General features: G+C 37.8%; 1 protein-coding gene across 1 annotated transcript in view; it reads right to left on the bottom strand.

The window, feature by feature from the left end:
- Window positions 1–22,862, bottom strand: part of thsd7ba (thrombospondin, type I, domain containing 7Ba) — a gene marked incomplete at both ends in the record, with an annotated part of 150,573 nt that extends 127,711 nt beyond the window's left edge. Inside the window, one exon of the mRNA XM_080478203.1 lies at window positions 22,715–22,862. Within this exon, the coding sequence (XP_080334329.1) occupies window positions 22,715–22,862 (148 nt within the window). The remainder of the gene's footprint in view (window positions 1–22,714) is intronic.
- Window positions 22,863–23,105: the final 243 nt, after the last annotated feature.

The raw sequence follows: 23,105 nt of genomic DNA, 5'->3' as shown, positions 1-23,105 counted from the left end.
TGTCAAAAGGATTACCACAAAAATCTATCCAACATATTTAGAGCTGCAATATTTTGAATTGATGGCTCCAGATTAGGGAATTCACATCAACATTTTAATGATTATTTCTGTTTAAACATGCAGTGCTAGCGGGTAATTACCAGTGGATGGCATTATTAATGGTAATTAAGATATATTTAGACATAGATTATTAAAAGGCAATCGTGACACATTTCTTCCACTCACTCGTTGACAAAACAGATTTTTTCAGCTCTAAGAAGTGTCAGGGCTCTTCATTGAAGGTAAAATTGGTCCAAATTTCAAGGATTTTAGGCTACATGATGATCAGATTGGGCATTGTTCTGTTTTTACTAGAAACTATACTCTCCCCACAGTGTAGTTTGGCTTTGTTTAGTCAGATTCTCATGAGATGTCATATATTTTTCTACATTCAAATTTCACGGAACGGCGTCTTGTCAGGATTTTTCTGTTGACTTTTGTTTAATCAGCTTTTCAGAAATCTTGTCAGCTCCAAATTTAATTGTATGGGCTGTTAAGTTTGTATAAGCTATATTGTATTTCTGTTTTCATAATGAGTTAAGCTTATTAAATCGACACACAGGCTTACTCCCTCGAAGCGATTGACACCACGTGTCCTTTTTCTTAGAGTCTTGCATTAATCATAAGAAAAGACTGAGCTGCATATCAAAACTTGAATTTGTATCAACTTTTAGAAATCATGTATAGACACCTAAACATGTGACATGAGGTTGAAAATGAAGCTTTGTTAAATTAACTCACTATACAGTGAACGAACCGAGCAATATTTCCAGTAAGCCCCTCTGTTGGTGTGCAGGAATAAAGCCCAGACGAGACGTCGGGTTGCCTTTGAGTCGGTGCCAGCTCTTTGGATGACAAATGTAAATGCCTGTCACCTGCCAAACACAAACTTCAAAACATCAACACATTTTTTTTTACTGACATTAAGGGATTCACTGAACAGTATTTAAGAGTATTTTTGTATTAGTTACTAAATAAAAGATGAGACAAATCTTCGAGAATCCTCTTGTTATCTACTAGAAATCTGCTGGATGATAATGATAACGTGGTTAAAAAAATTACTTTTTTCTGATTTGGAAGCAGCAGCTGCTTTCACCTGAATTAACCCTTTTAAAAAAAACATTCGCTTGTCATGATACCAGGGGTGTTAAATGTATGGCCCGCAGTCCAAGGTCGAGTCATTTGTTGAGTTTTTAGTTGTAACACAATTTAAAGAAACATGTCATTTTGACATTTCACTGTATTTACAAAAGGAGACATTGTTTAAAATGGTATGATGTTGGCATTTCATTTGTAAACGTTTAACTTTTTGAGGTTTATAAAAAAAATCTAATGGATCAAAGAATTATGTACACAAATTTATTTGCAAAAAAATCACATTCAGGAGTTACATTATTTTAGAACTTTTATAGATTATCATGCTGTCATTTCTTTCTGATTTGGCCAACTAAAGATCAGCCGGAGAATGGCACAACAACAGGTATGTGGGGCGTATTTGGTGTGTCATAGTTTGTACAATGCTCCAAAGGGGAACAAGATAGTAAGCCTGTAAGGCCAAACAATGGTCACAATGACTGTTTCTCTACAGAAATCATCCATAACGAGCAGGCCGGCATCACAAACGGAATCCACAGAACAAAGGAAGGTACACCAGCTTGATGAATCACTTTTTTTTCTTTTTCCATGTGGCCAGCCAAGTTACTAGGGGAAAAGATGACAGCAGGGTGTACTATAGTTATAGTAGAATCCTGTGGAGGTGATGTGAATTATCTGGATAAGGTACTGCTGAGAAAACCCTGAATCCCAACATTCATGCAGTTATTACTTTGAGGCATACCAGCTCCCAAACCACGAAACAACCCTTCATAGCAATTGTAATTCCAGATGGCAGTGTCCTCTTTCAGCGGGATAATACACCCTGCTACACTGTAATGTCTGTTTAGGAATGGGTTGCACATTACATAAAATCCAAGGTGACGACTTGACTTCTAAAACTCTCGGATCTCATTTAGAATCTATGAGATGTACCAGATCTGCCTGATCCACGGGGGTCCGACATAAAAACTGGATGCATTTAAAGGAGCTCCACATAATGTCTCTGTGCTTTTGATGTTTTAAGAAGTGACGTACAGTTCATGAAATGTGTCACAAAGGAAACCATTGCAATATCATGCGTCTGGTTTTGAATAAGTTATAATCACTTTCTGCAAGCACGTACATTTATGGGTTTTGTTTTTCAGAGTTAAGGTCAAAAAACAAAAACTCAATTATATTAGGTCCATTAATAAAAATCTTCAGACAAGCCTTCAAATGAAACTGTTATCAAGTAGTGTTTCCAGAGGAAAGGTCACTGGGTTAATAGTTCTGATTATAAACTATAGCAGGTCAAGCGGAGGAGTAATAATTCATGGCAAACAGTCATTAGCTTGGCTTTATGACGACTGCAAGCAAATGTGTCATCCCACATCCAGGGTACCTTTCTTCAGTACCGTGAATGTTCCAAGCTTGTGTTCGACATATGAAGAAAGATGGGCACAGTCCTTCCACGATGGAGAATCAAACATAACTCCAAAAAAAAACCTAATTAAAAGTCTATCTGCCTTCTTTCCTCATGATTAAGTGCTGGGCGTTTGGAGCAAGAAAATGATGCATGGCATACCCAACTTTTATTAATTATGGACGATGAATTTCTTGTTAATTCAGATCGAGCTACACTTAAACACATCCTTCCTTGTCCGCCACTTCTGCAGAGCACCACAACATTACATCAAATGATCGCCAACCAAGATTCTTTTTAGAGATCAATAACATATATTTGAAGTATGCAGACCTTTTTGAATACCCCCATCCATATATATAGGTTTCCCTTGATATAAACTATTATATCATTAGCGCTATGTATCCACGTGTGGCCTTCTGAAATAATAGAATTCATATATGCTGAATCTTATCTTTCAAGTCATAAGTAAAGTATGCTACTCGTGTTCTCTTTATGTACTGTGTAGATCAGTGGTGTCAATGGATCGCACAGTATACGTATGTGATAAAAATAATTTCTATAATTTTGCAAAACTAAAAAATACTATCAGAAAATACTACAATCGCAACAAAAAGTCAATTTTAATGATATACGTTCTGGTGCAAAATACAGTGAAATGTAAAAAATAACTTGCATTCTGCATGTTTTTACTACTTCACCCTGACAACATGACTTTGAGTCCGGTTTTGACACTCCCTAAGACACCCCTTATTTCACTTTAATAATTAGCTTAGCCAGTCAGCTTATGATAAAGTGGTCTTTTATAAGACATTGCAAAATGTTTCTTCAATCCTTACATGATTGGATGGTGTTCTAAAAACCATGTAGCACCCTATCGCACTCTTACTAAGAGAAGCGGTTAAATTTTAAAGCAGTTTAGCGTGTGACTGGTGTTTCATTGTTGAGTCAGCCAGGTCACTTGCTCTATATAACACCGTACCTTTAACCGTTCTCACAGCACCCTGTGCACTTCCAGGTGTAAAAATAGTCGGACCATGATTTCGTGTCAGGGGACCGTTTTGGAAAATTACTTTGCTCATGCTCATACAAGCACTCTTGTAAAAAATAAAATGTCAGCAGGAGAGAAAACACAGAGATAATCTCTTTTTGTTTTGATTATAATGTCTTATTGCATGTCATTGTTATTTGCTGCTTTTTGCGAGGATTATTTTAACTGTCGGTAAAAGGCTGCTAAGGGACTCCCAGAGCCTCTAAAGTGAGCAAATTTCAAACTCTATATAGAGGGTGGAAACGTTAACCTACTGGGGACGGCATGCAGACGGCTGACACCTGAAGGTAATATATGACTTTAGTAAATCACCCCCTCGCATCACTAGTAATGAGCAGCTACTTTGAACAGTCTGGTTTTGCCATTGAGGTGTTTCTGCCGTTCACCGGCTCAAGCCTCACACATGCCAAAAAAGCCAGTTTGAGAGAGCATGATCCCTGATCAAGGAAAGCCCCCAAAGCACCCCTACAGCAAAACCCACCAGCACCCTTTTCCCATCGCTGTCTGTTTATCATTACACCAGTGTTCTCTCCCCTCAGTTACATCTGATTGAAATGCAACTTTGTGAGGGCCTCATTTAAATCTCTGTGAACTAAACTCCCACTTGAGTTGCACAAGTTCAACATTACAACATTACGACTTGAAGTTTTCTTGAATTCAATATTTCCTTTTTTCTTCTTCTTTTTTTTTTTTTTAAAGGATACAGCGTTTGGAGGGTGGGGAGATGTAGTCCTGAAGGAAAGTCACTTTGCTGAGATGAATAATTAAAAGAAATCATTTGTTCACACTCAAAAAAAAAAGGTAGCGTGTTAAAATTTAAATGAATACAACCCCAGTTCTAAAACAGCTGGGACAGTATGTAAAATGTTGGATAAAACAGGATATAGTGATTTTCAGATCTCATAAACTCATAATTGATTCGAAAAGTTAAAAATTTGACATTATACTGTTTAATAAATCCAAAAAAACAAAGATATACAGAATAAAGGGACAAAATGACTGAAATGGTAGACTGAAGAGCTAAAGGCCCATCCAGTTTGTTTTCAGCGAACAGTTCACAGTGAATAGCTTACATCTCTCAAGATATCAGGTTGTACTGGTACCAACAATGTTAGCAGCTTACGCGTATGCAAAAGCACTATTAATGCTGAAAAGAGAAGGTCTTTTTCAAGGAAAGATTTACAACTCTTCAGCAAGACATCAGGAACACAAACTACGTCCAACACCTGCTCAGCTGCAGTCGAGGTCTTTCACGAATAAAAACATTTTGATGGAGGACAAACAGAGGAAACAAAGAAGAGTCAGAAATGGCGAATGGACCTATTCTGTGCATTATGCCAATGGAGCAATCTTAATGTACTTTAGTCAATTAGTCACATACTCATGGTGGCCATACAAGGTTATTACACATCATTGTGGGGAACTTAGCGTCTTGACCAAGGACACTTTAACAAATGGGAAAGTTCAGAAATCAAATTGCAAACACTGTGATTGGAGGATGATTTTCTCTGCAGAAAGTGGGGAAATGTATAGTAATTTAAACTGTTCACAAGAAAAGAAGATGTTACACCGGAGTGGACTTGGAGATCATGACGCTGCCACTTTTGGAGAGATTGTGAAATGTTTGATGTTCAATATCTCACATGTTGCAAAATGTTTGTGATAGATCATTTATATTTTCTCAGGTTTGTTTTGAGAGACAATGACTGACAGTTTTTAGTTTCTCATTATCATCATGTGAGACTGAAGGCTGTGGAGGGAAGAGTTGTCCACTGTTTATGTTGCCAGAAGATGACCGGTTTTATGACGATAAGGTGATCCCCTAACTTTTTCTTTCGCACCACTGTGTTGTTCACATTCAGAGCTTTGAATGTCTCCACAAGTGGACGACCACAAACTCAACATTGAACATTTATTATTGAGGCAATATATAAACATTCCGATGCTTTAATTCGGCTGTTTCTGATGCAGAGACTGCGTACTTTGTTGGGTTTTTTTACATTTACAAAATACTCTTCTTTTACCTCATAAATAAAGCCAAAAAAAATAGCAATTTGTGAAGCCCACACGGTAATTAAGAAACCATAGAGAAAAATCAACAGCCTTGCGAAACAAAAAAAATAGGATGAAAGTTAAACATTAACAGCATTAATTAAATGGGATTATTGTTCCCATTGAGTCCATAAGGTCATTTAAGCTCACCCACTGCACTCAACAACAAAGAATTATTCTGCTGCTCTTCCTCAGGCCGAATACACAGAAACAAACAAAGCGACGAGACTGAATGGAAACAAATGTCACGGTGAAGAGATAGATCTGGGGACCCTGCAGACTTACAAACTCAGCGTTACTTTGATTGAAACAATACAGACAAAAAAAACCGAAAAATCCAGACTATATGCCACATATAGTTTTCTGTATATTTTCCAAAAACAATTAAACATTATTAAAACTGTTCCTCAGTTTAATGCAATTATGTAATGAATTCACTGTCATTTATTAAAAATCAATAACAGCAGCCTACAGGGTCAAACAAACACTAATTGTTCCAGTGTCAAATTATATGAAGGTAAAGGAATAAGTGAAGTTTAATAACGTTCATTTAACTAGAACTGTTTTTAAAACAGAAGAACACAATGGGATATAATGTATACCATTTGTGTAACAGTTCTGTTTGTTGTTGGCATATAGCTAAGGACTTCCCCACCCGACATTGAAAAGCCAATGCATTCAAACAATTCTCAACAATAATATCTTACTTCAACCAAAATTTGGAACAGAGATAAGACAATACTTGTGATGTTGGGAAAACCCAGAAGAGGGGATATCAATGGCAATAGTAGAGAAATAAGTTGGTAAAGGTTTGTAAATGCACAAGTCGGAGTTACAATTCAGTCCGTTTTACATTGATATATCTTTGCAAAATCAACGAAAATGTTGGAGAAGTGAGATAAACACAGAAGGAAAAAATATGGATTGTTCATCACATAAAAAAACCCATTGTAAAACTGTTGTGAATTTCAAGTGTAACTGACTAATCTGAAGATGATTGCAGTCAGAGACAGATTTATTATAGTCTCGATATAACCTTGTATTATACCATTTTATTTTATATATTTCTGATTATATTTTGCACGAGCGAGATTCCAAAGGTGGAGAGGGTGTATATTGGGAGTACGTGAGTGGTTATATTCAGGCAAAAAGGAAGTTTGTTAAGCTAAAGGAAAGATTGAGGTCTTTAGTTCAATTAAAGAGGAGTGCATTGATTATGTTGTCGAATTAATTGAGCTGCCATTGTTTTTCTTGCCTGTGCCAACATATGATGTGATTAATAATGGGTGAGTGATTGGAAATGAGTACTGAGCGAGAACGATGTTTAGTTAAGGTTTGGTGTTACTTTCAAATGTGCTTCTTCTGGTAATACACAAAATGTTGTGACAGATTACAAACAAGGAATTTGGGGTATGAGATTTGCTTGAATCTTTACATCCATTGTGGCTCCCTGAAAGAAATGGGATTCAATCATTTAATTGTTTCTAATATTATCTTGAGAAATGGTCTTAAGAGAGCAACATTTTACGCGAAGATTTATGAAAGGTGAGGATTATGTAACAATGCTCATCTAACAGTTTCTTTGGGTTGGTCAACCAAATCAACACCTTTTAATGCTGTAAGGAAAATAGCCAGTACGTATCTCTAAATTCCACAAGTTATAGTACCAGTAAGTTTAAACACCTGGTTCACCCATTACCGAAAGTTTACTAGCTACTAGCCTTTCTCCTTGAAACAGATCTCTGAGTATCGAAATCAGAAAGTATTAGTTGATCTATGACTGCTACCGCCAAACTGTGACCGGAAAGTTTATGTCAAACTCAACCTGCCTCTGCAGTGTTTACACTGCAATGGGTTGCTCCGGTAACTTCAATCAATACAGGAATTTACTACTGGATGTCTCATTGATTATCTCCCTTAAATTCATCCTTCAGTCCCATAGACATCTGGCACTATTGATGACAGTACATGCCCATCAATTCTAATAGGTTTCTGTGTGCGCTGTTTTAGCTTTTGTTGGAATTATATGAGACTATATTTTTACTTTTTCTTTCAGTGTCATTAGCAGACACCCTCACAATCACAAAGATCTGAACAGTCGTGGTTCATTCCAGATTTCGTGACTTAACTTTCTATGCAAGCCAATATTTGGTTACTTAAGCACATTTCATTGAATATTCTAATCTGTAGTCGGTTGTAAGTGTAGATACTGTTGTCCAGAGCCTACATCTCATATGTGAACCATTTTCAAGACTTAAGTTCTTAGTTGAATTAAAAACACATACGTTGCATTGGCCAACGAAACTGACAGACATGCCTGTTCCCCCTCACAGCATCTCTCTATCTTTTGCTTCCCTGTTGTATACACGCTCAGGATTGCCTGATGTGTTTCAGCACAGCAGTTGATCAAAGGGCGAAATAAAACCAGCACTTTTTGATAGACAGTGCTCCGCAATCACAAAATGACTCATATGGGAGATTTTTTCAGGTAAGAATAAAATCCATTTGGCTTCACCTCACTGTCTCCCAGGAGTTTTCTCCGCTGGGTCAAACACACAGTAAACAGAGAAGGCTGGTTGAGCAGGTCTCTTTAGATGCTGCTGTTCAAACACAGAGAATATTATAAAGATTTTCCTTGCCTTGCTTTTTTTTACCTTCTCATGCATAACGCTTCAGCAAGCAATTCCCATCCTTCACAAATTCTGATAGTATCCTTCAACAATCACCTCAAGAGATAATTATCATTGCACTAATTATTGAACAGGATCATAGAACTAACTTGTAGTGAGGAAGGGTAAATCCAATCACAGAGTAACCTATTTACTTCTGTCTCTGCAGGACGGGGTATACGCACATGTGCTGACAAAGACAGAGCACCTCAGCACAGGAAACAGCTTGTCATAAAAACCCCAACATGCAGGAGATCAAGACAAAAAAGTCATTTTTGTGTATTTACCTCTGCTTTCTGTGCATTTGGTTTATAGCTGACTTGTATGTTTCTCTCTGGACTCTGCTTAAGACTTTTAGGCTTAGTTTCGGCAAAGCAAAGACACATTTAGCTCATTAAACCCATTGTAATAATAACAAGCGAATCATGTTTTGTTAATGCAGCAAATGGCTCTTCTTTTAGAGTGTGTGTGTGTAATCTGGTATTACAATGAACCTCCTTCATGTGAGAGCATTTTTAGAGAATATTAAGAGCCCTGACAAAAGTGAGGAACAGAATGATGGAGTAATAATGCCGCGTGACACTGAAGCTTAATTTATTTTGCAGTGCTCAGCCAAGGATGTCAGACGCTTTGTCCGTTCATTCCACACAGTGACAAATTATTTTTACAGGCTCTTTATGTGTCTGACCTTTACACGGAAAAGCACAACACACAAAGTACAAGGTCAGCCACATCATCTTCAAAACTGCCTGCAAGTTCTAGAAAGGCATCAAAGATGAGGACATGTTGCTGCCTGGATCCTCTCATGGATGATTTACTGAATTCTCTGCATTTGGGCCTGTTTGCAACAGCGGTGCAGGATAGCTTCTTGTCAGCAACTTTACTTCATTTGCATTAAAGGAACTGAAACCGTTGACTCAGCAAATTTCATTAATGTGACTTTTACACTAGTTTGGTTTGGATTCATTATCTAAACACATTCCAAGTAAAATGTTTTGACTATTATTTTACTTACACTGCTGATAGTTATCGTATCATCCAGTCATGGTTTTAGGCAGAAATCGCAGTTTTGGGTGTTCGTCCCCAAAATTTGGGTGTCCAAAATTTGGCGACCAGTTTCAAAATCAGCATTTTCAATGCAAACAATATATTTTTTTCTTAAATGAAAAGTATGAATGATGTGCAGTCAATCAAACATGTGTCAACATTTGGGAAATTAAAAATTAGATTGATCATAGGTCCATAGATATTCTATAATAATACAATTCCTCTGCATTTTGGAAAGAAAATTTGTTCAAATTCCTCCCCTGTGCCCCAGCATTTAAACGCATCCGTATGACTCACAGAATTACGAACCAATCAGAGGCCGCCTTTCAAAACGTATATACCACATGCTATCAATTGACTAATCACATTGCTCGTTACTGGGCGTAATACAAAACCGGAAGTCAGTCGTGAGTTGTTTACTTGAGCCGATAATTCACTAGATTTTGGCTAAATTAGAAGGTCACAAGTAGTAATGGCCTTTATACACATATTTCAGACGGCTTTGAGCAACAATCTGATATTTTTCTGGCCGTCTTTTCCGAAAAATGACCGTCCAAATGACGGCTGGACGGCTCGCTGCCGAAAACTATGCATCTCGTGGTCATAGTGTTTATGACGTAAGCAATGGAAACAGTCAGGTGAGGAATGCTCAGCTATTTACCCAAATAATTGACTGAACTTGTGATGAGGGGACAGAATAACACAGCGGCCAATCCCATTATGAGTTAACCAATAAGCATCCTCCTCCTTTATCGTGTGCTCTACTATCAACACAGTTCAACTGGCTCTGTGTCTGGTTATCAGCTACTTATTAAGTCTGTCTACAAAGGATATGGTGTTTGTTTTGTTTGTTCTTTTTCCTTTCTCTTTTTGCAATGTAATACGATAGCATGATGTACAACTTTATGTTCTTTTGTTTATTTGTGAAATCTGAAAAACAATAAAACTCTGTTTAAAGGAAACAGTGAGGTTGAGGGAGTAAGTTAGAGGAGAGGGTGTGATTTCATACAGAACAAAGCAATTTAAGTCCTGCAAATAATGGAAAATAATATAAAACATACACGTTTCACATATTGGTGTGTTCAAAAGTAACAGTGAGGCAAAAAAAAAAAAAGATTCACACATCACACTGGGAAAACTGTGTCTGAGACCCCGTTTATGCGATGTTTCAACTGAAAACACATTGGTTTTCTGTTTTCTGATAGGTTTTGTTTTTCCATGGCAACATTTTGAAAAGGATGTTTTTTTTACGTAAATGACAGAAATACAGAAAATTATGTAGCTAGCATGCCAGGCCACGCATTGGTGCCGTTGATTGTTTTTGGAATGAAACCACACACACAAGTGCAGAGAGCAATATTCCATAAACATGAACAATGTCAAATACACGGACATTATGTGTTGATAACAACGTTGGATTGCTATTACGGTGACTCTCAACTATAAAACTACGAAGTGCCAGGAGAATATCAGCTGGGAGTGACGCCACTCTGGAGGTCGCCATTATTGTTTTTGTCCATTTACTCGCACATGTGCAGAATAGACCATTCACTGCGGCCGTGGTGCACACGCGCAGTACTGGTGTTTCAAAAAAAGATGCACTTTCCACGGTTTACATGGAGATGGAGCATTTTTGAAAAGTCGCATTTTCCACTGTTTGCGTGGAGACAGTGTTATTGAAAAGTTTCACTTTGGGAACCATTTTCAAAAAGTTGCGTTTTCAGTGGCTCCGAGCACCATTGTTATGTCAACAGAAACCACAAACGCAACAAAGGTTTTACATTTTCACTTAAAATTTGTTGTCATGTAAACAGAACCTGAAGGTGGTCAAATTTGGGATTTTGGCTCCTAGTAAGGTAGGAGGTTTTTGGGCCCTCCAAAAAAAACGTGAAAGAAGTTTTAATGAAAGTTACTTACTGGCTTGGCTTATGATCAAGGTAAAATCATCTTGGTTTTGCTTGTGCCTACAAGCATTATCAGTGACTTTCAAATCCTAGTCTTCCCTGATAGGTAATGGTAGGAAAGAGGCTGTGCAACAAATGTGCAATATTATAGTGTGATAATAAAAAATTCATTCTGAGCTTCATTTCATCGTCTTCTTGACTGATGTAGGTGATGATGAGCTTGTTTGTTTCTGTTCTGGAATCGAACAGTTTATGTGTCTGGCCACCAATGGTTTTTTTCTTTCTTCATACTTAACTAAATAGCCACTGCCTGATAACAAAAACAGGGGAATTATTGTTACTATAGCCACCAAGGTCTGGTGAGCCGGTCACGAGTCATCTACAGCTGTGTTGTGAACTAGATCATCACAGAAGTGAGTAGAAGTGGATATTCATATGTTAAGGTGTGCTTGTGTGTTGTATCTCCAAGTATGACTGTCCTTGGATCGTCAGCTCGTCTTTGGCTTGCCAGTCTACTGCATAGGCATCATACAGTTGGTTTCACATGACTGGAATGAACAGCCTTCAAATGTGTGCAATTCACAAGTACACAGGGGAGCTCCAAACCCCCCACTGAGTATTTTTTTTTCTTAGTTGTTTTTTTTACAATGATCACATCTATCTACATCAATATAAGAGTGATGTATCAAGGAATAGCTCTTGGGGCCTATTCACACAAAATCAGTCGCTGAAGATATGCCTTTTATGTATTTCAATATCAGTATTAATTGAAGCTGCGGGAGGCATGCAGTAATGAGATGACCTTCTATCTTTTCCCCCCATCATTTATACAATGACACCACAGGCTGGATATTTCCAGTAGCTCCAGGAACTCTCTATAATTACCTATGTCTCTGGATACTAGTCATGGCAGTGTGCCATTCCCAATTACGACTTTGATCCTCTTATGGAAAATTTAGTCTGCGGAATATCTGTCCAGAAGTGGAGCGTTTTGTATAGGAGTGATGAGAAAGGCCTCAGCCACTTGAAAAGGACTTCTGAGAGGAGAGACGCTCTGAGAGCTAACTCTTCGTCGGGAATATTCCCATGGGATTAAGACTCCGACTGCCAGGATCTCCTGCCTCGCGGCTCTCTCAGGACGACCCACCAGCTTTTATGAAAACCTCAATCAGTTCTGTGCCAGTCGGCGGGAAGGACAAAAGTTCAAAACGAGATCTCAATTGAATAGCCAATGCTAAGGGCTTTTAAGGAGACATGTTGTATTTTGTCGAGGTTGCTCTGATAGCTTTGATATGCCACCTGCCATAAAAAATATGGCGCCCGGAATGCTGATCAAATTGATTTTAAACAAAGCAGAGCGTCAGGTTGCTATTCACTTTATTGTTAGTGCTTTCTGTCAAAGCTATGCCCACGGCAATACTTAAAAATGCAAAGCGGATGTGTGTCGGTTGTAAAACAGCTTGAGATATAGAATATCTAATTGGGGCAGCATATTTCAGTCTCAGATCAATAGTCAACTTTGAAATTTATTCACCTTGATCCTAATCAGGTCGACTTGGTGTGCTAGATTTAGCCTGCCCCAGGGAGATGTGGGAAAGCAGATAACAAACTGCATTTCTTTATTTTAAAATTTATTGCGGTAACATTTGTACACATTAACATTTCAGCCAATCCTTGCTATGTAAGCTCTGTCATTTTTGGGATGCAAGAAATATGAAAAAGATCAACTCTATTTAATGATGTGGTCCATGGGAAAAAGCCGAGGGTCATTTCACACCAAGATATAATAATAGCAACTTTGTAATGTGAAAAAATTACCAGGAAAAAAAACTATTTTTGTATTTCCAAGTTTTCAATAAAAGCATGAATTTAAAAAGTACAAGATCTAAAATGTAGTAAAGTAAAAAGGTGAAATCAAAGGAAGTTAGAATTCTTACCTTCTTGAACATTTTACTGGTGGTGGTGTGATATAGACATACAGTATATGTATGCACAAAACAACACAAATCCTACAATGTATTGCTATTTTAATACTATGTTACTGTATATACTATATGTGACCGGACCAGCTTCATCATCAGCAATGACCATTTCATTATTTATGTACTTATTTCTAAGAATATCTAGTTTATCAGCTGGTGACTCGCTTTATCAGTCCAGTTAGTTAAGATACACTGAGTCAGGACAGAGAGATGTGCTTGCTGCCCAATGAACCGTTGGTTAACATTAGTATGATGAGAAACACTGCAGCAAACAAGATTTCACATCTTTCACTGTAGTTAAATTAATTGATTTATTGCAGGTTTTAAAAAAAACTAACAGGAAAAAAAACCTTCCAAGCCACAAAAAAGAACAAGATTTTTGGATAGTTCACTGTATTTTGGGCTGGGACAGGGGTCGACAAGCTTTATGTACAAAGGAGCCATTTTTGTGCCTTTCCACCAAATAAAGTAAAATTAAATACAACGAAGTATAATCATGATTATTGAAGGATATTATTTGAAATATGATAAATAAATACAGATACATTTATTCTATCACAATAAACTAAATAATTATATTTTGGGTCTTCATCCACGTGAGAAGATGGCGAACACAAAAAGAAAATCTGCAAACATAAACAGTCAGAGGAGATCGTACCGTTTTGTGTGTTTTCAGTCGGAAAAATAAGGCACGCCTGCCATTTGCCTCTCGACAAAGCAGATGCCGACATGTATGACTAAAAACACTCTGCCAATCTTGAATTTTAAAATTTCTGCTTCATTTGTTCTTGTGAAATGAGTGTAGCATCACTGGTTTGCAGGTGTCTCACAGTAATAAAGCACAGTGCAGCAGCAGCACTTCATTGCTCTGTGTGAATCATTGCTTATTTACTTTTAAAGCTCTTCATTTGCTGCAGGAGAAATCCCACTCTGACAGGCAATCGCGACTGCTGTCAAACTACTGACGACAGCGGAGCCCACAGGACAAATCACCGTGCAGCAGGCGTCGTTATGACCGCATTAAAATGAGTGAGTGACTTTTTCAGAGTGTACTTTTCTGAAAAGACCAAAAAAAAGTTAAATTGTTGTTGGGGGGGGGGGGGTATCGCCTTCTGAATGCTTGGAACAAAATCAGACTGAATGATGTATGTCTGAATGTAAAACATAAACAGTTGCTATATCGGCAAAAAGCACAGACACTCCAGATGGATATGAGAAATTACCAGCAGCTCGAGGTGATTTCTACAAGGACTGTGCTCAGACTGTATATTGCAACGCTTTCAAATGTAAGACCTTAGCAAATGCAGGATTACTCAGAAACAAAGTCAATATACTTAAAACAAACATAGTCATCTGAAGGAAAAACTGAAATGTTTAAGCTCTAACATAACATTTAAAGCTATTAACATTTAGTGAATCTGTTTTGATTTGGAGACCGGGATGAGATCAATCAACCACAGCAATGTAAACAAATACAACAGTCACAGATTTATTCGCCTATTAGTAGTTACTGATCACACAACAGAAATAAAATGCAAGCAAGTGGGACGAGAAAAAAGAGGGCGCTAGAAATAAAGACGACGATTACATGCTTTAGTCTGACAGTGTGTTGGAGGGATTAGGCCACTTTTTCAGCAAAAAAAAAAAAAAAAAAAGGGCTCCGGCACCAGGGATGCCAGTCATTGAATCAAAGGTTGCCACTAGCACATTTCCTGGATTAAGTTGTCTGGATATGAGGCTTCACAGGGGATGAAGTCAGCAGAAACAGCTGGATGAAAGTGGAGGATCTCTGTCAACACCGTAAGACATCGTACTGGAACTTACATGAATCAATTGTCATTGATATAAATATAGAACTTTCTGATCTTACAACTTAAAGATTTAACCCCCCCCCCCCCTCAAGTTTTGTTTCACTTTGAAACTGGATTAAAAAAAAAAAAAGATGCCACCTGACTTTTGGATTGAAGCTGTGCAGAGTTAATCAACTTATTAAATGAGCTTATTATGAAGCATGATCTGCAAAGCAGGTTGGCCACTTTTTTTCAGTTTATCAAAAATAAATATACCAAATAGAGTAAAACATTTGCCTGTTAAACATGTTAGAATCAGTCACACAAATTAATTAACAACAATGTGAATTAACAAATCAAACAAACTAAGATGGGGTTGTGCACAGCATGCGCAATTTAATGACGGGAGCATTTGGTGGCATTCGAGAAACAAACCAAATTTCAAGACAGCCCTTAAAGTCTTTTTTTTTTTTCAATCTAAAAGTACAGTTTCATGATATCAGCAAGTCAGTCGGTGAGGTTTTTTTCTTACTCATATCTTAAAGAAGATATTGAGTATATGTGGATTAGGATGGTAGTATAGGAGACTGATGAGGCAAAGCTTCACACACAGAAACCTGATTCTCCCAGTGGTTTAGAATCATAAAACAGTGGAGTTGAACTACGATCAATACGGCTGATCCATACAGTCTTGAGTTACTGTTACCAGTGTGTAATAGTGCCTCATAAAGTAATGCAATATCGTAAAGATACTACATTACAACAAACACCCTATTTCACATTAATTACAATTACTCAAGTTTCCATGAGGTTGTGACTTTTTACTTTTGTCAGAGGTGCAAACTCCAAAGAGGGGCAGGTCTGAACGTGTGAAAGTGCCCTACAACAACCCATTATTTCATTATTTCTTTTCAAAATAATCTATTTCTATCTTAATCTTACTTTCTATTCTCTGGTATGCTATTTTCCATAACACAGAATTTAAAGTAACAGCAGACAGCAAAAGGTGTGATTGGTGGACACCTACACAACTTGCGTTTATGCTACAAAATCCTGCTATTGAAAAAAATATTTTGCAAGTTGCATTCATTTATTTTATAAAATTGGCCCTGGGGTCAGGCTCTGGACATGCCTGCTCTAAATGATCATTACCTTACCTTTACAAGAGTTTATTTACTGCGGTTTGCTGGTTAAAATTTTTTTCTCTGTGTTTTTGAACTTGCTTCTTCTTTTTTTTTTCATTAGTTCAATATTTTGCTTATTTTAATAACAGGTATTAAGCCTATTGTATGCCACCTTACGTGAGTGTTTGCCATCTAAATGATCAGACTTTGTTAAGCTCAAGCAGATCAAATGAATATATGTACACCTCTATTTGTCTTTGGAGTAACTTACTCAGTAATAGGGTGACATACAGCCCAACTAATGTGTCATGGCAAAATGACTATGTCTAAATATTAATATATCCAACATCAGAGACAACAAAAAGAAAGACTGAAAAAGTAAGTAGTAACTGTATGCCAATTTTCAATAACTTTCCCCAGGACCAGTTTCTACAGCTGCTCGATGTTTCACTTAAGCAAATTTCAGCTGTTTTTTTTTTTTTAATGTAGCGACAAATATGAACAATATGAACATACCCATATTTGTATGTCAAAAGTGTTTGGTTGTCTTCATGTTTCATATCTTTCATATTCAGTCAGAGACCTAATAATACCTGTTCCTTTTTTCTCTGCCTCTTTCTCACTTTCTTCCCTTCCCGAAAACGTCGCCTTTTGACAGGTTTTTGCTTTCAACAATGATGTGAGCTTTAATCAAGCTCCATATTGTTTTTGTTAGCATGTGGCTCTTGTATGTTGAGGGTCTGTGACATATTTATTCCAATGAGATACTGACATTTTTAGTACAACGTGTGTTTTTAAATCACATCTTTGAGACCGTTAGACAACTGCATAGCGAGGATTCAGGACAAAAACGATGAGGTGATATATGCCACTTTACATTGTGCTTTGTGGCACATTTACATGATAAAGCTCAGCATAGCAAGTGTCTGTAGCACAGCCGCTCTACGTGGAAAAGAACATCACTCATAACGATATCAAGAGCTTTTGAATCCAGTGTCAACTTGAAGCGTAAACATGAATACATGCCTAAAAGGTGGGTGTTCGACACTGAACCAAAGGATCTTTACAAGACTCAGATCCATGCAGACAGTGGGAGTTCTGCACTGTTTGGAGATGTCGCCCTCAGTCTGAATTCAGCTTGCGTGAGTAAGCTGGTTACCGAGGAGCATACAAACTGATGTTTTTGATTTCCCACAATGGCCTGATTTTCTTTTGAACGTGTCATTTCTTGTGTAATATATTATGTCACCAGTAGCACTGATCACACAAAACCCTCCACAAGAGATTTATTTACTCTTTGTGTTCGGTCAAAGTCTCACAATTTCTTCAAGGCCTCTAGCAGTCAAATGATTGGCCAAATATTGATGCCCTTCAGAGCAAAACTTGACTATTCACTGAGTGAATATTCTAACCATCAGAAGTGTGTTTACTTGTGCTCAAAGACGAAAACCCCCATCTCCGTACTGGTCAACTGACTTGTGCCACAAAAACACATTTGCCTAATGTGATTCTTTTTTTCCCCATTGTCACCACGAATCAAAAAAAAAGCACTGTGTAAATTATTCATTGTCATTTGGTTAAAGAGAAATCCTGCTAGACTTGATCCTTGCACAATGCCTCCTTTGAGCTGATTTTCAGAAACAGCAGAAGCTCACTGCAGCACTGATGTTTGATTTCAGCTTTGATGCTGCAACAGTGTGGTAAAATTGCAAATAAATACACTCAGACCCTGAAATGAAATGTAAATGTTGCCTGACCGTATCACAGTGCATACTGTATGAGCTTGTTTTTGTATTCTTTTTTTTTTATGGTATTTATTTATAGCCGAGCGTCATAAAGGAGCGGCTTCTTACTGAATGCCATCTGTGTAGTTTCATAATCAAGAGGAATCCATTAGTGATTTGTTATTAACTTTTAATATTAGGTCACATCAGGGCTTCTAAGCTTGACATGTTCCGACTTTAGGTTGTTTTGACTTAAAATGATGATTTGAATGAATGTGCACAGGAGACCTCATAAAACTTAGTTAATTAGGTTTTCAAAGTAACATGACTGGAATAATAAACCACTTCCCAGAATACACTGGTGAGAAGTAAACACCCTCTAAAGACTCTAAAGAAGAAAACAGGCATAAAGGAAAAATTAGCTGTTGTTTCATTACATAATAAAGAAAACAATGCAAACCCTGATGAAGGCTAAACACCAAATTTAGCTCTTGACCCTGTAAACTTTCACCGGCCCCGCAGCCTCATGGGCCACGTCTAGAAATACACATGTGTGGCTGTATGTTCAGTAGGTGATTATGCCTGCAATCATAGCATGGATGAAGGTTTTTCCAGTTCAATTTAATGCAGGTAATCCTTTGAATTAATTGCCTCAAATTGAATTCCTGATTACAAGTGAGTCATAGCAGTTTATCTTTATGTTGCAGCCATCACATTATTTCTGAACTGAGTGTTTTCAAAATGTATCCTTCTTCAGTTTAAAGGTATATTTAAAATCTCTTGGAAAGTGCAAAAATGATCAAATAGCATAGTATTTCACAACTTGTATTTTAAAAGAGACTATTGACACAAAATGTTCACAGTCCTCTTGCTCCATCCTGCACACTTTATGGAACAATTTTTTTTATTTTTTTTTATTTAAATTTAAAGTGTGACATGTACTGAAATTGGCATTACCTTATAACTTAGATCTGACATATATAGGTCACAGTATTGAAAACAAGAGAAATGCAGGTGTGACCACACATGGTTAAATGGTTCACCCGATTTCTGTCACATTTTAGGCAATCATGGAAACATACAGTTCTGGATTTAGCCTCTTTGAAATGCTAAATGATACAGTATAAGACATGGCTCTCGTCCCTTGGTCTTATGAGGTCTTTGAATAATCTGGCAAGCGCTGTGAATCCTCTCATTAAGGAAAACCTTTATTGATTTCTCAATCTTTTGAAAATCATTGCCCTTCAGCTAAATCTTACAGCTGAAAATTCCCACGTAATTTAGATGAACAGTATCTGATTTAATTATTCAACTCTCCAGGGAGCTCAAGGTGATGACACACGGAAGTTGCAGAAACGAGGAAGTACATAGTCTCCAAACAAACAGGAATGCATGCTTTTAATAATGGGGTTAGCTACTTTATATTGTCTCAGATGTATTGTTAAAATCTGCTAGTAGCACAGTTTCTACTTGGAACAAAGATGCCTCACTTTCCTGAAGCCGCTGGTTTCCCCAGTCAAAGACAAACAATTCAAACTTTCAAGTAAAGGTGGTTTCCTTTAACAAAATAATAAAAGGCTTTGAAGTACAATGCAGACTCATCTGGGATAAATGTCTATTCATGTTCGTTAAGCTCAGCTTAAAAAAAAAATAATGATAACATAAATAACTTTGAGAGGTGAATCCCAACATTTTGAGGACGTTCTACAGAGAAAAAAAAGTTACTCTCCTCTCAATACCTGGGAGAGACAAGCTTACTTGGGTAGACTAAAGCTGACACAGGATGAACATGGTGTCATATTTAAATACAGATGCTTATGGAAGGCAAAATAAATCCAATTTGAACGCTCTATTTTGAATAGCAGTGCTTTGAAGAAGGCAGGCCGACAGACTACCTCTGGCTTTAAAAACAAAGCTTAATAAGCCCCCCCCCCCCCCCCATACGTATATGTAATCTGCCGCACAGTTATAAAGCAATTTTAAAGTAATTATATTTAACAAGCCACACGCAGAACAGCACAAATTGCATTGTGTGGTACCAGCTAATGGAAGTTAAATTATCTTTCTTGCAGCATGATATAGTTCCTATATTCAATATCAGTAATAAACAGGAACCTGTTACCATGTGTGAAAGAGAGAGAGAGAAAAAAAAAAAAATTTCTCAGATGCAGTTTTTGTGACTCTTCGCACAATCTCTTGATCTGTTCCGATGCACTGCCGTTCAACATGCTGTCAGTTAATGGTAAAGCTGTAACTCACAGCTAAAAAGGGCAAGTATGATTGTTTGAAAGGGAACGTCTTTGAGCAGTCACTTTTAAGATTTAAATAATAGTCCCATTAGCCGCAGTGTTTCAGCACTCTATTCTCCTCTTCAAGACACTGATGAAGGTCAAGCTGAAATGGCTCCAGCTCCCTGTTTGAGCCCGAGACTCACAGCTTAGCCACAGCTCCGGGAACTAGCTCACACAAAAGACTTACAACCACAATGCTGCCTGGCCTAGATAGACACAGCAAACGCACAATAGGGTGGCTGTGCTAATTTAGTGAAGACTTATCCTACGTAGACAATCCCAACGAGTTCCTTTTTAGCCAGAGTAGACACTCCAATATATCATGTCCATGGAGGCAGGAGCGGTGGGGAAATCATTATTTTCAAATGTGATATTAATTCTGAGACTTTAGACGCAACCCTTGAAGCAGCCGAGACTGAAAGCGTTTGCTCGATACCAAAACACATCTTCAAACACAACGTAATTTAGTGCACAGCTGACCGCAAAGCTTCACACAACTTTAGTTTATGTTGTTTGATTCCACTTCAAAGCGCCGTGACAGCAGTTGTTACAGAGCCGCGGTTTCCCCGCAGTTGAACAGACATTAGGAGGAAGCATTTAAAGGTGAACCATGTTATGTTTGAGACTTCCTTTCTTGTTTCCAAATTGATTTTCGTTCCCGGTTAAGAAACAACTCATAAGCCATCTTAGCTCGGCAAGGATGTCAAACCCTCACACTTGGTGTCCCGCTTACATCCCTTTTGAAAATAAGCTCTTTCAAGTGAAATTAATCAATCTCTTTATCACTTGGGCAGTGTCATTACCCAACCACAGAGTGAGAAATGAAAGTGCTAATCGCACAGCAAGTGGGGCTTTTGTGTGGGAAGGCCAAGTTTTCTTCCTCAAGCTGCTTTGCAAATGCATTTTCAATTGAATTTGTGAAGCGAGTAAAGGATGAATCGCACGCTTGCCTCAAAATTCCCTTTAAAAGAGACTGACGTGTGACCTCAGCTTTCAGCACGTTTTCCAAAAGAGGCTCACTCACAAATATGAAAAATATTAGCATATGAACTACAAAACGGATGCATATTAAAGTATTTATAACCTGTAAGCGATTAGAAACAAATAAAAGAAAACATATTCTCGCACAAAGAGCTTCAGCAGGCATTATCATGCATCCAGGGTGGTACATGTTGTTATATTATGTTCTATTAAGTCAAGCAACCTTAAACTGAAACAAGACTGCATTGGATGCTTAAGCTGATTCTCCAGTTTGCATGACACTGACTACCTAATTAAGCAAACCCAGCCTCTTAATTGTTTTATTAATATTGTATTATATTATATAATGAAATATTAATCTTACACTGTCTGATTACTTTACATAAAACTGCTGTTTATGGAATAGAACAGTTTTATAAAGCATTATGAATGTGCTATAATGCCTTATTGTTGTATTCCTAACACAGTGTACAATTATAGAAAGGGTTGTTTGTTTTATTAGTGTACTTTCTCAGAACTGAAAGTACTGAGAGTGTAATGGAGACAAATTCAGATCATAAACTACAGTGGAAAACCACAACTGGGCCATTTACAATAGTTTCAGACTTTACATTTAGACTGACCAGGTATTTCAAATTAAGAACTACAGCCTACAGCCGTTCACAATAACATCTCATAATGCGAAAAACATTAAGAAGTAAAGCCTCCAGCCAGAAGTCACTACTTTAGACAAAGTATGCGCATCGTGCGAGTTGAAGATATGGAGGTTCAAGCTCTGTGAGGGAGAAAATCATCCTCCCACATTTCACTAAAACCCTTCACCATACTGCATCTTCACACTCAGCAACAATATATGAGAAGTGTGGAGCCTGAGGTCCATTGAAACAATGTCCACGAAAGGTGACTGAGGCCATAAATCTGCTCAGCAAACAGGATATGTTTATTTAGAGTGCACCATCGCCTCATTAAGTGTGACATGCCACTGCACCATATACATCGTCACTGTAACAATCCGAGCCCCGCTTGTCACTTTGAGACTGTGGGGGGATAGTCAGTCAAAAAAAAACAAAAACTGTACCATTATGCTAACCACCCAGGCGTTAGAGCCTGCTGGCCTGATGACGTCCAATAGCAGCTCGGGGTTTATGCTCCCCCTGTGTGCCAGTGAGAGGAGGATTACTCTCCCCACACAACTGGTCGCTCTGAGAATGGATGCTGTTGTACAGTATTTCTCTTCTATAATGAGAAGTAGTAATGACTTTCTAACTCTGCTGTGCGGATACCAAGAGTGCACAGCGGCTCATGCATGGAGCAGATCCTTCTTTATGACCCATAACAGATTTAAACATGCACTTTTGTCTTGTTGAATCTGCACATTTTCACAAATACCATTCACTGTGGCCCTGTGAAAGCGCAGGAACCAAATGTTAAGGTAAGTCACGCTTATCTGAATGTGCGTTTGATTCCGGTGCGCAGATGGCAATGATTTGATGTGATACATGAATATTCAATTTGCCAAAAGGTGAGACATTAGCCGCAAAAGTGAATAATTATATGTTTTACCTGCTCTCCATGAGAAATGGTGGTCTTCAGGAAAGACAAGATCTGCAGGGACCGGAATGGAAAACAGAGACAAGACCAGGAAGAGACTGAGGTACTTCCCATCTCGACGTGTCCACGCAATGACCCCAAAGTCATCTTTTAGAGTCATAGTCCAGCCCATTTCTTCCTCTCTTACTCCTGTGGGAGGAAAATGAAACTCTTTAGTAACTCACTCATAAATATGGCCCAAGAAACCAGAGGAAGTGACTGCGGAGCTATTAAAAAAATGACGGTTGGAGAATGTCACTCAGTCACAGTGTTGGGAAAATGACCATCTTTCCAGCATGTAATGGTGATACTATCTGCAGCAACGACCAAACATAATTAGCAAAGAGAAGAATGCAGCTTCGAA

This window comes from Lipophrys pholis (genome assembly GCF_963383615.2).
Source record: "Lipophrys pholis genome assembly, chromosome: 13".
In the NCBI taxonomy this organism is placed as follows: domain Eukaryota; kingdom Metazoa; phylum Chordata; class Actinopteri; order Blenniiformes; family Blenniidae; genus Lipophrys; species Lipophrys pholis.
Note: the sequence above shows the minus strand (reverse complement) of the source record. Positions and strands in the feature narration are given on the sequence as shown.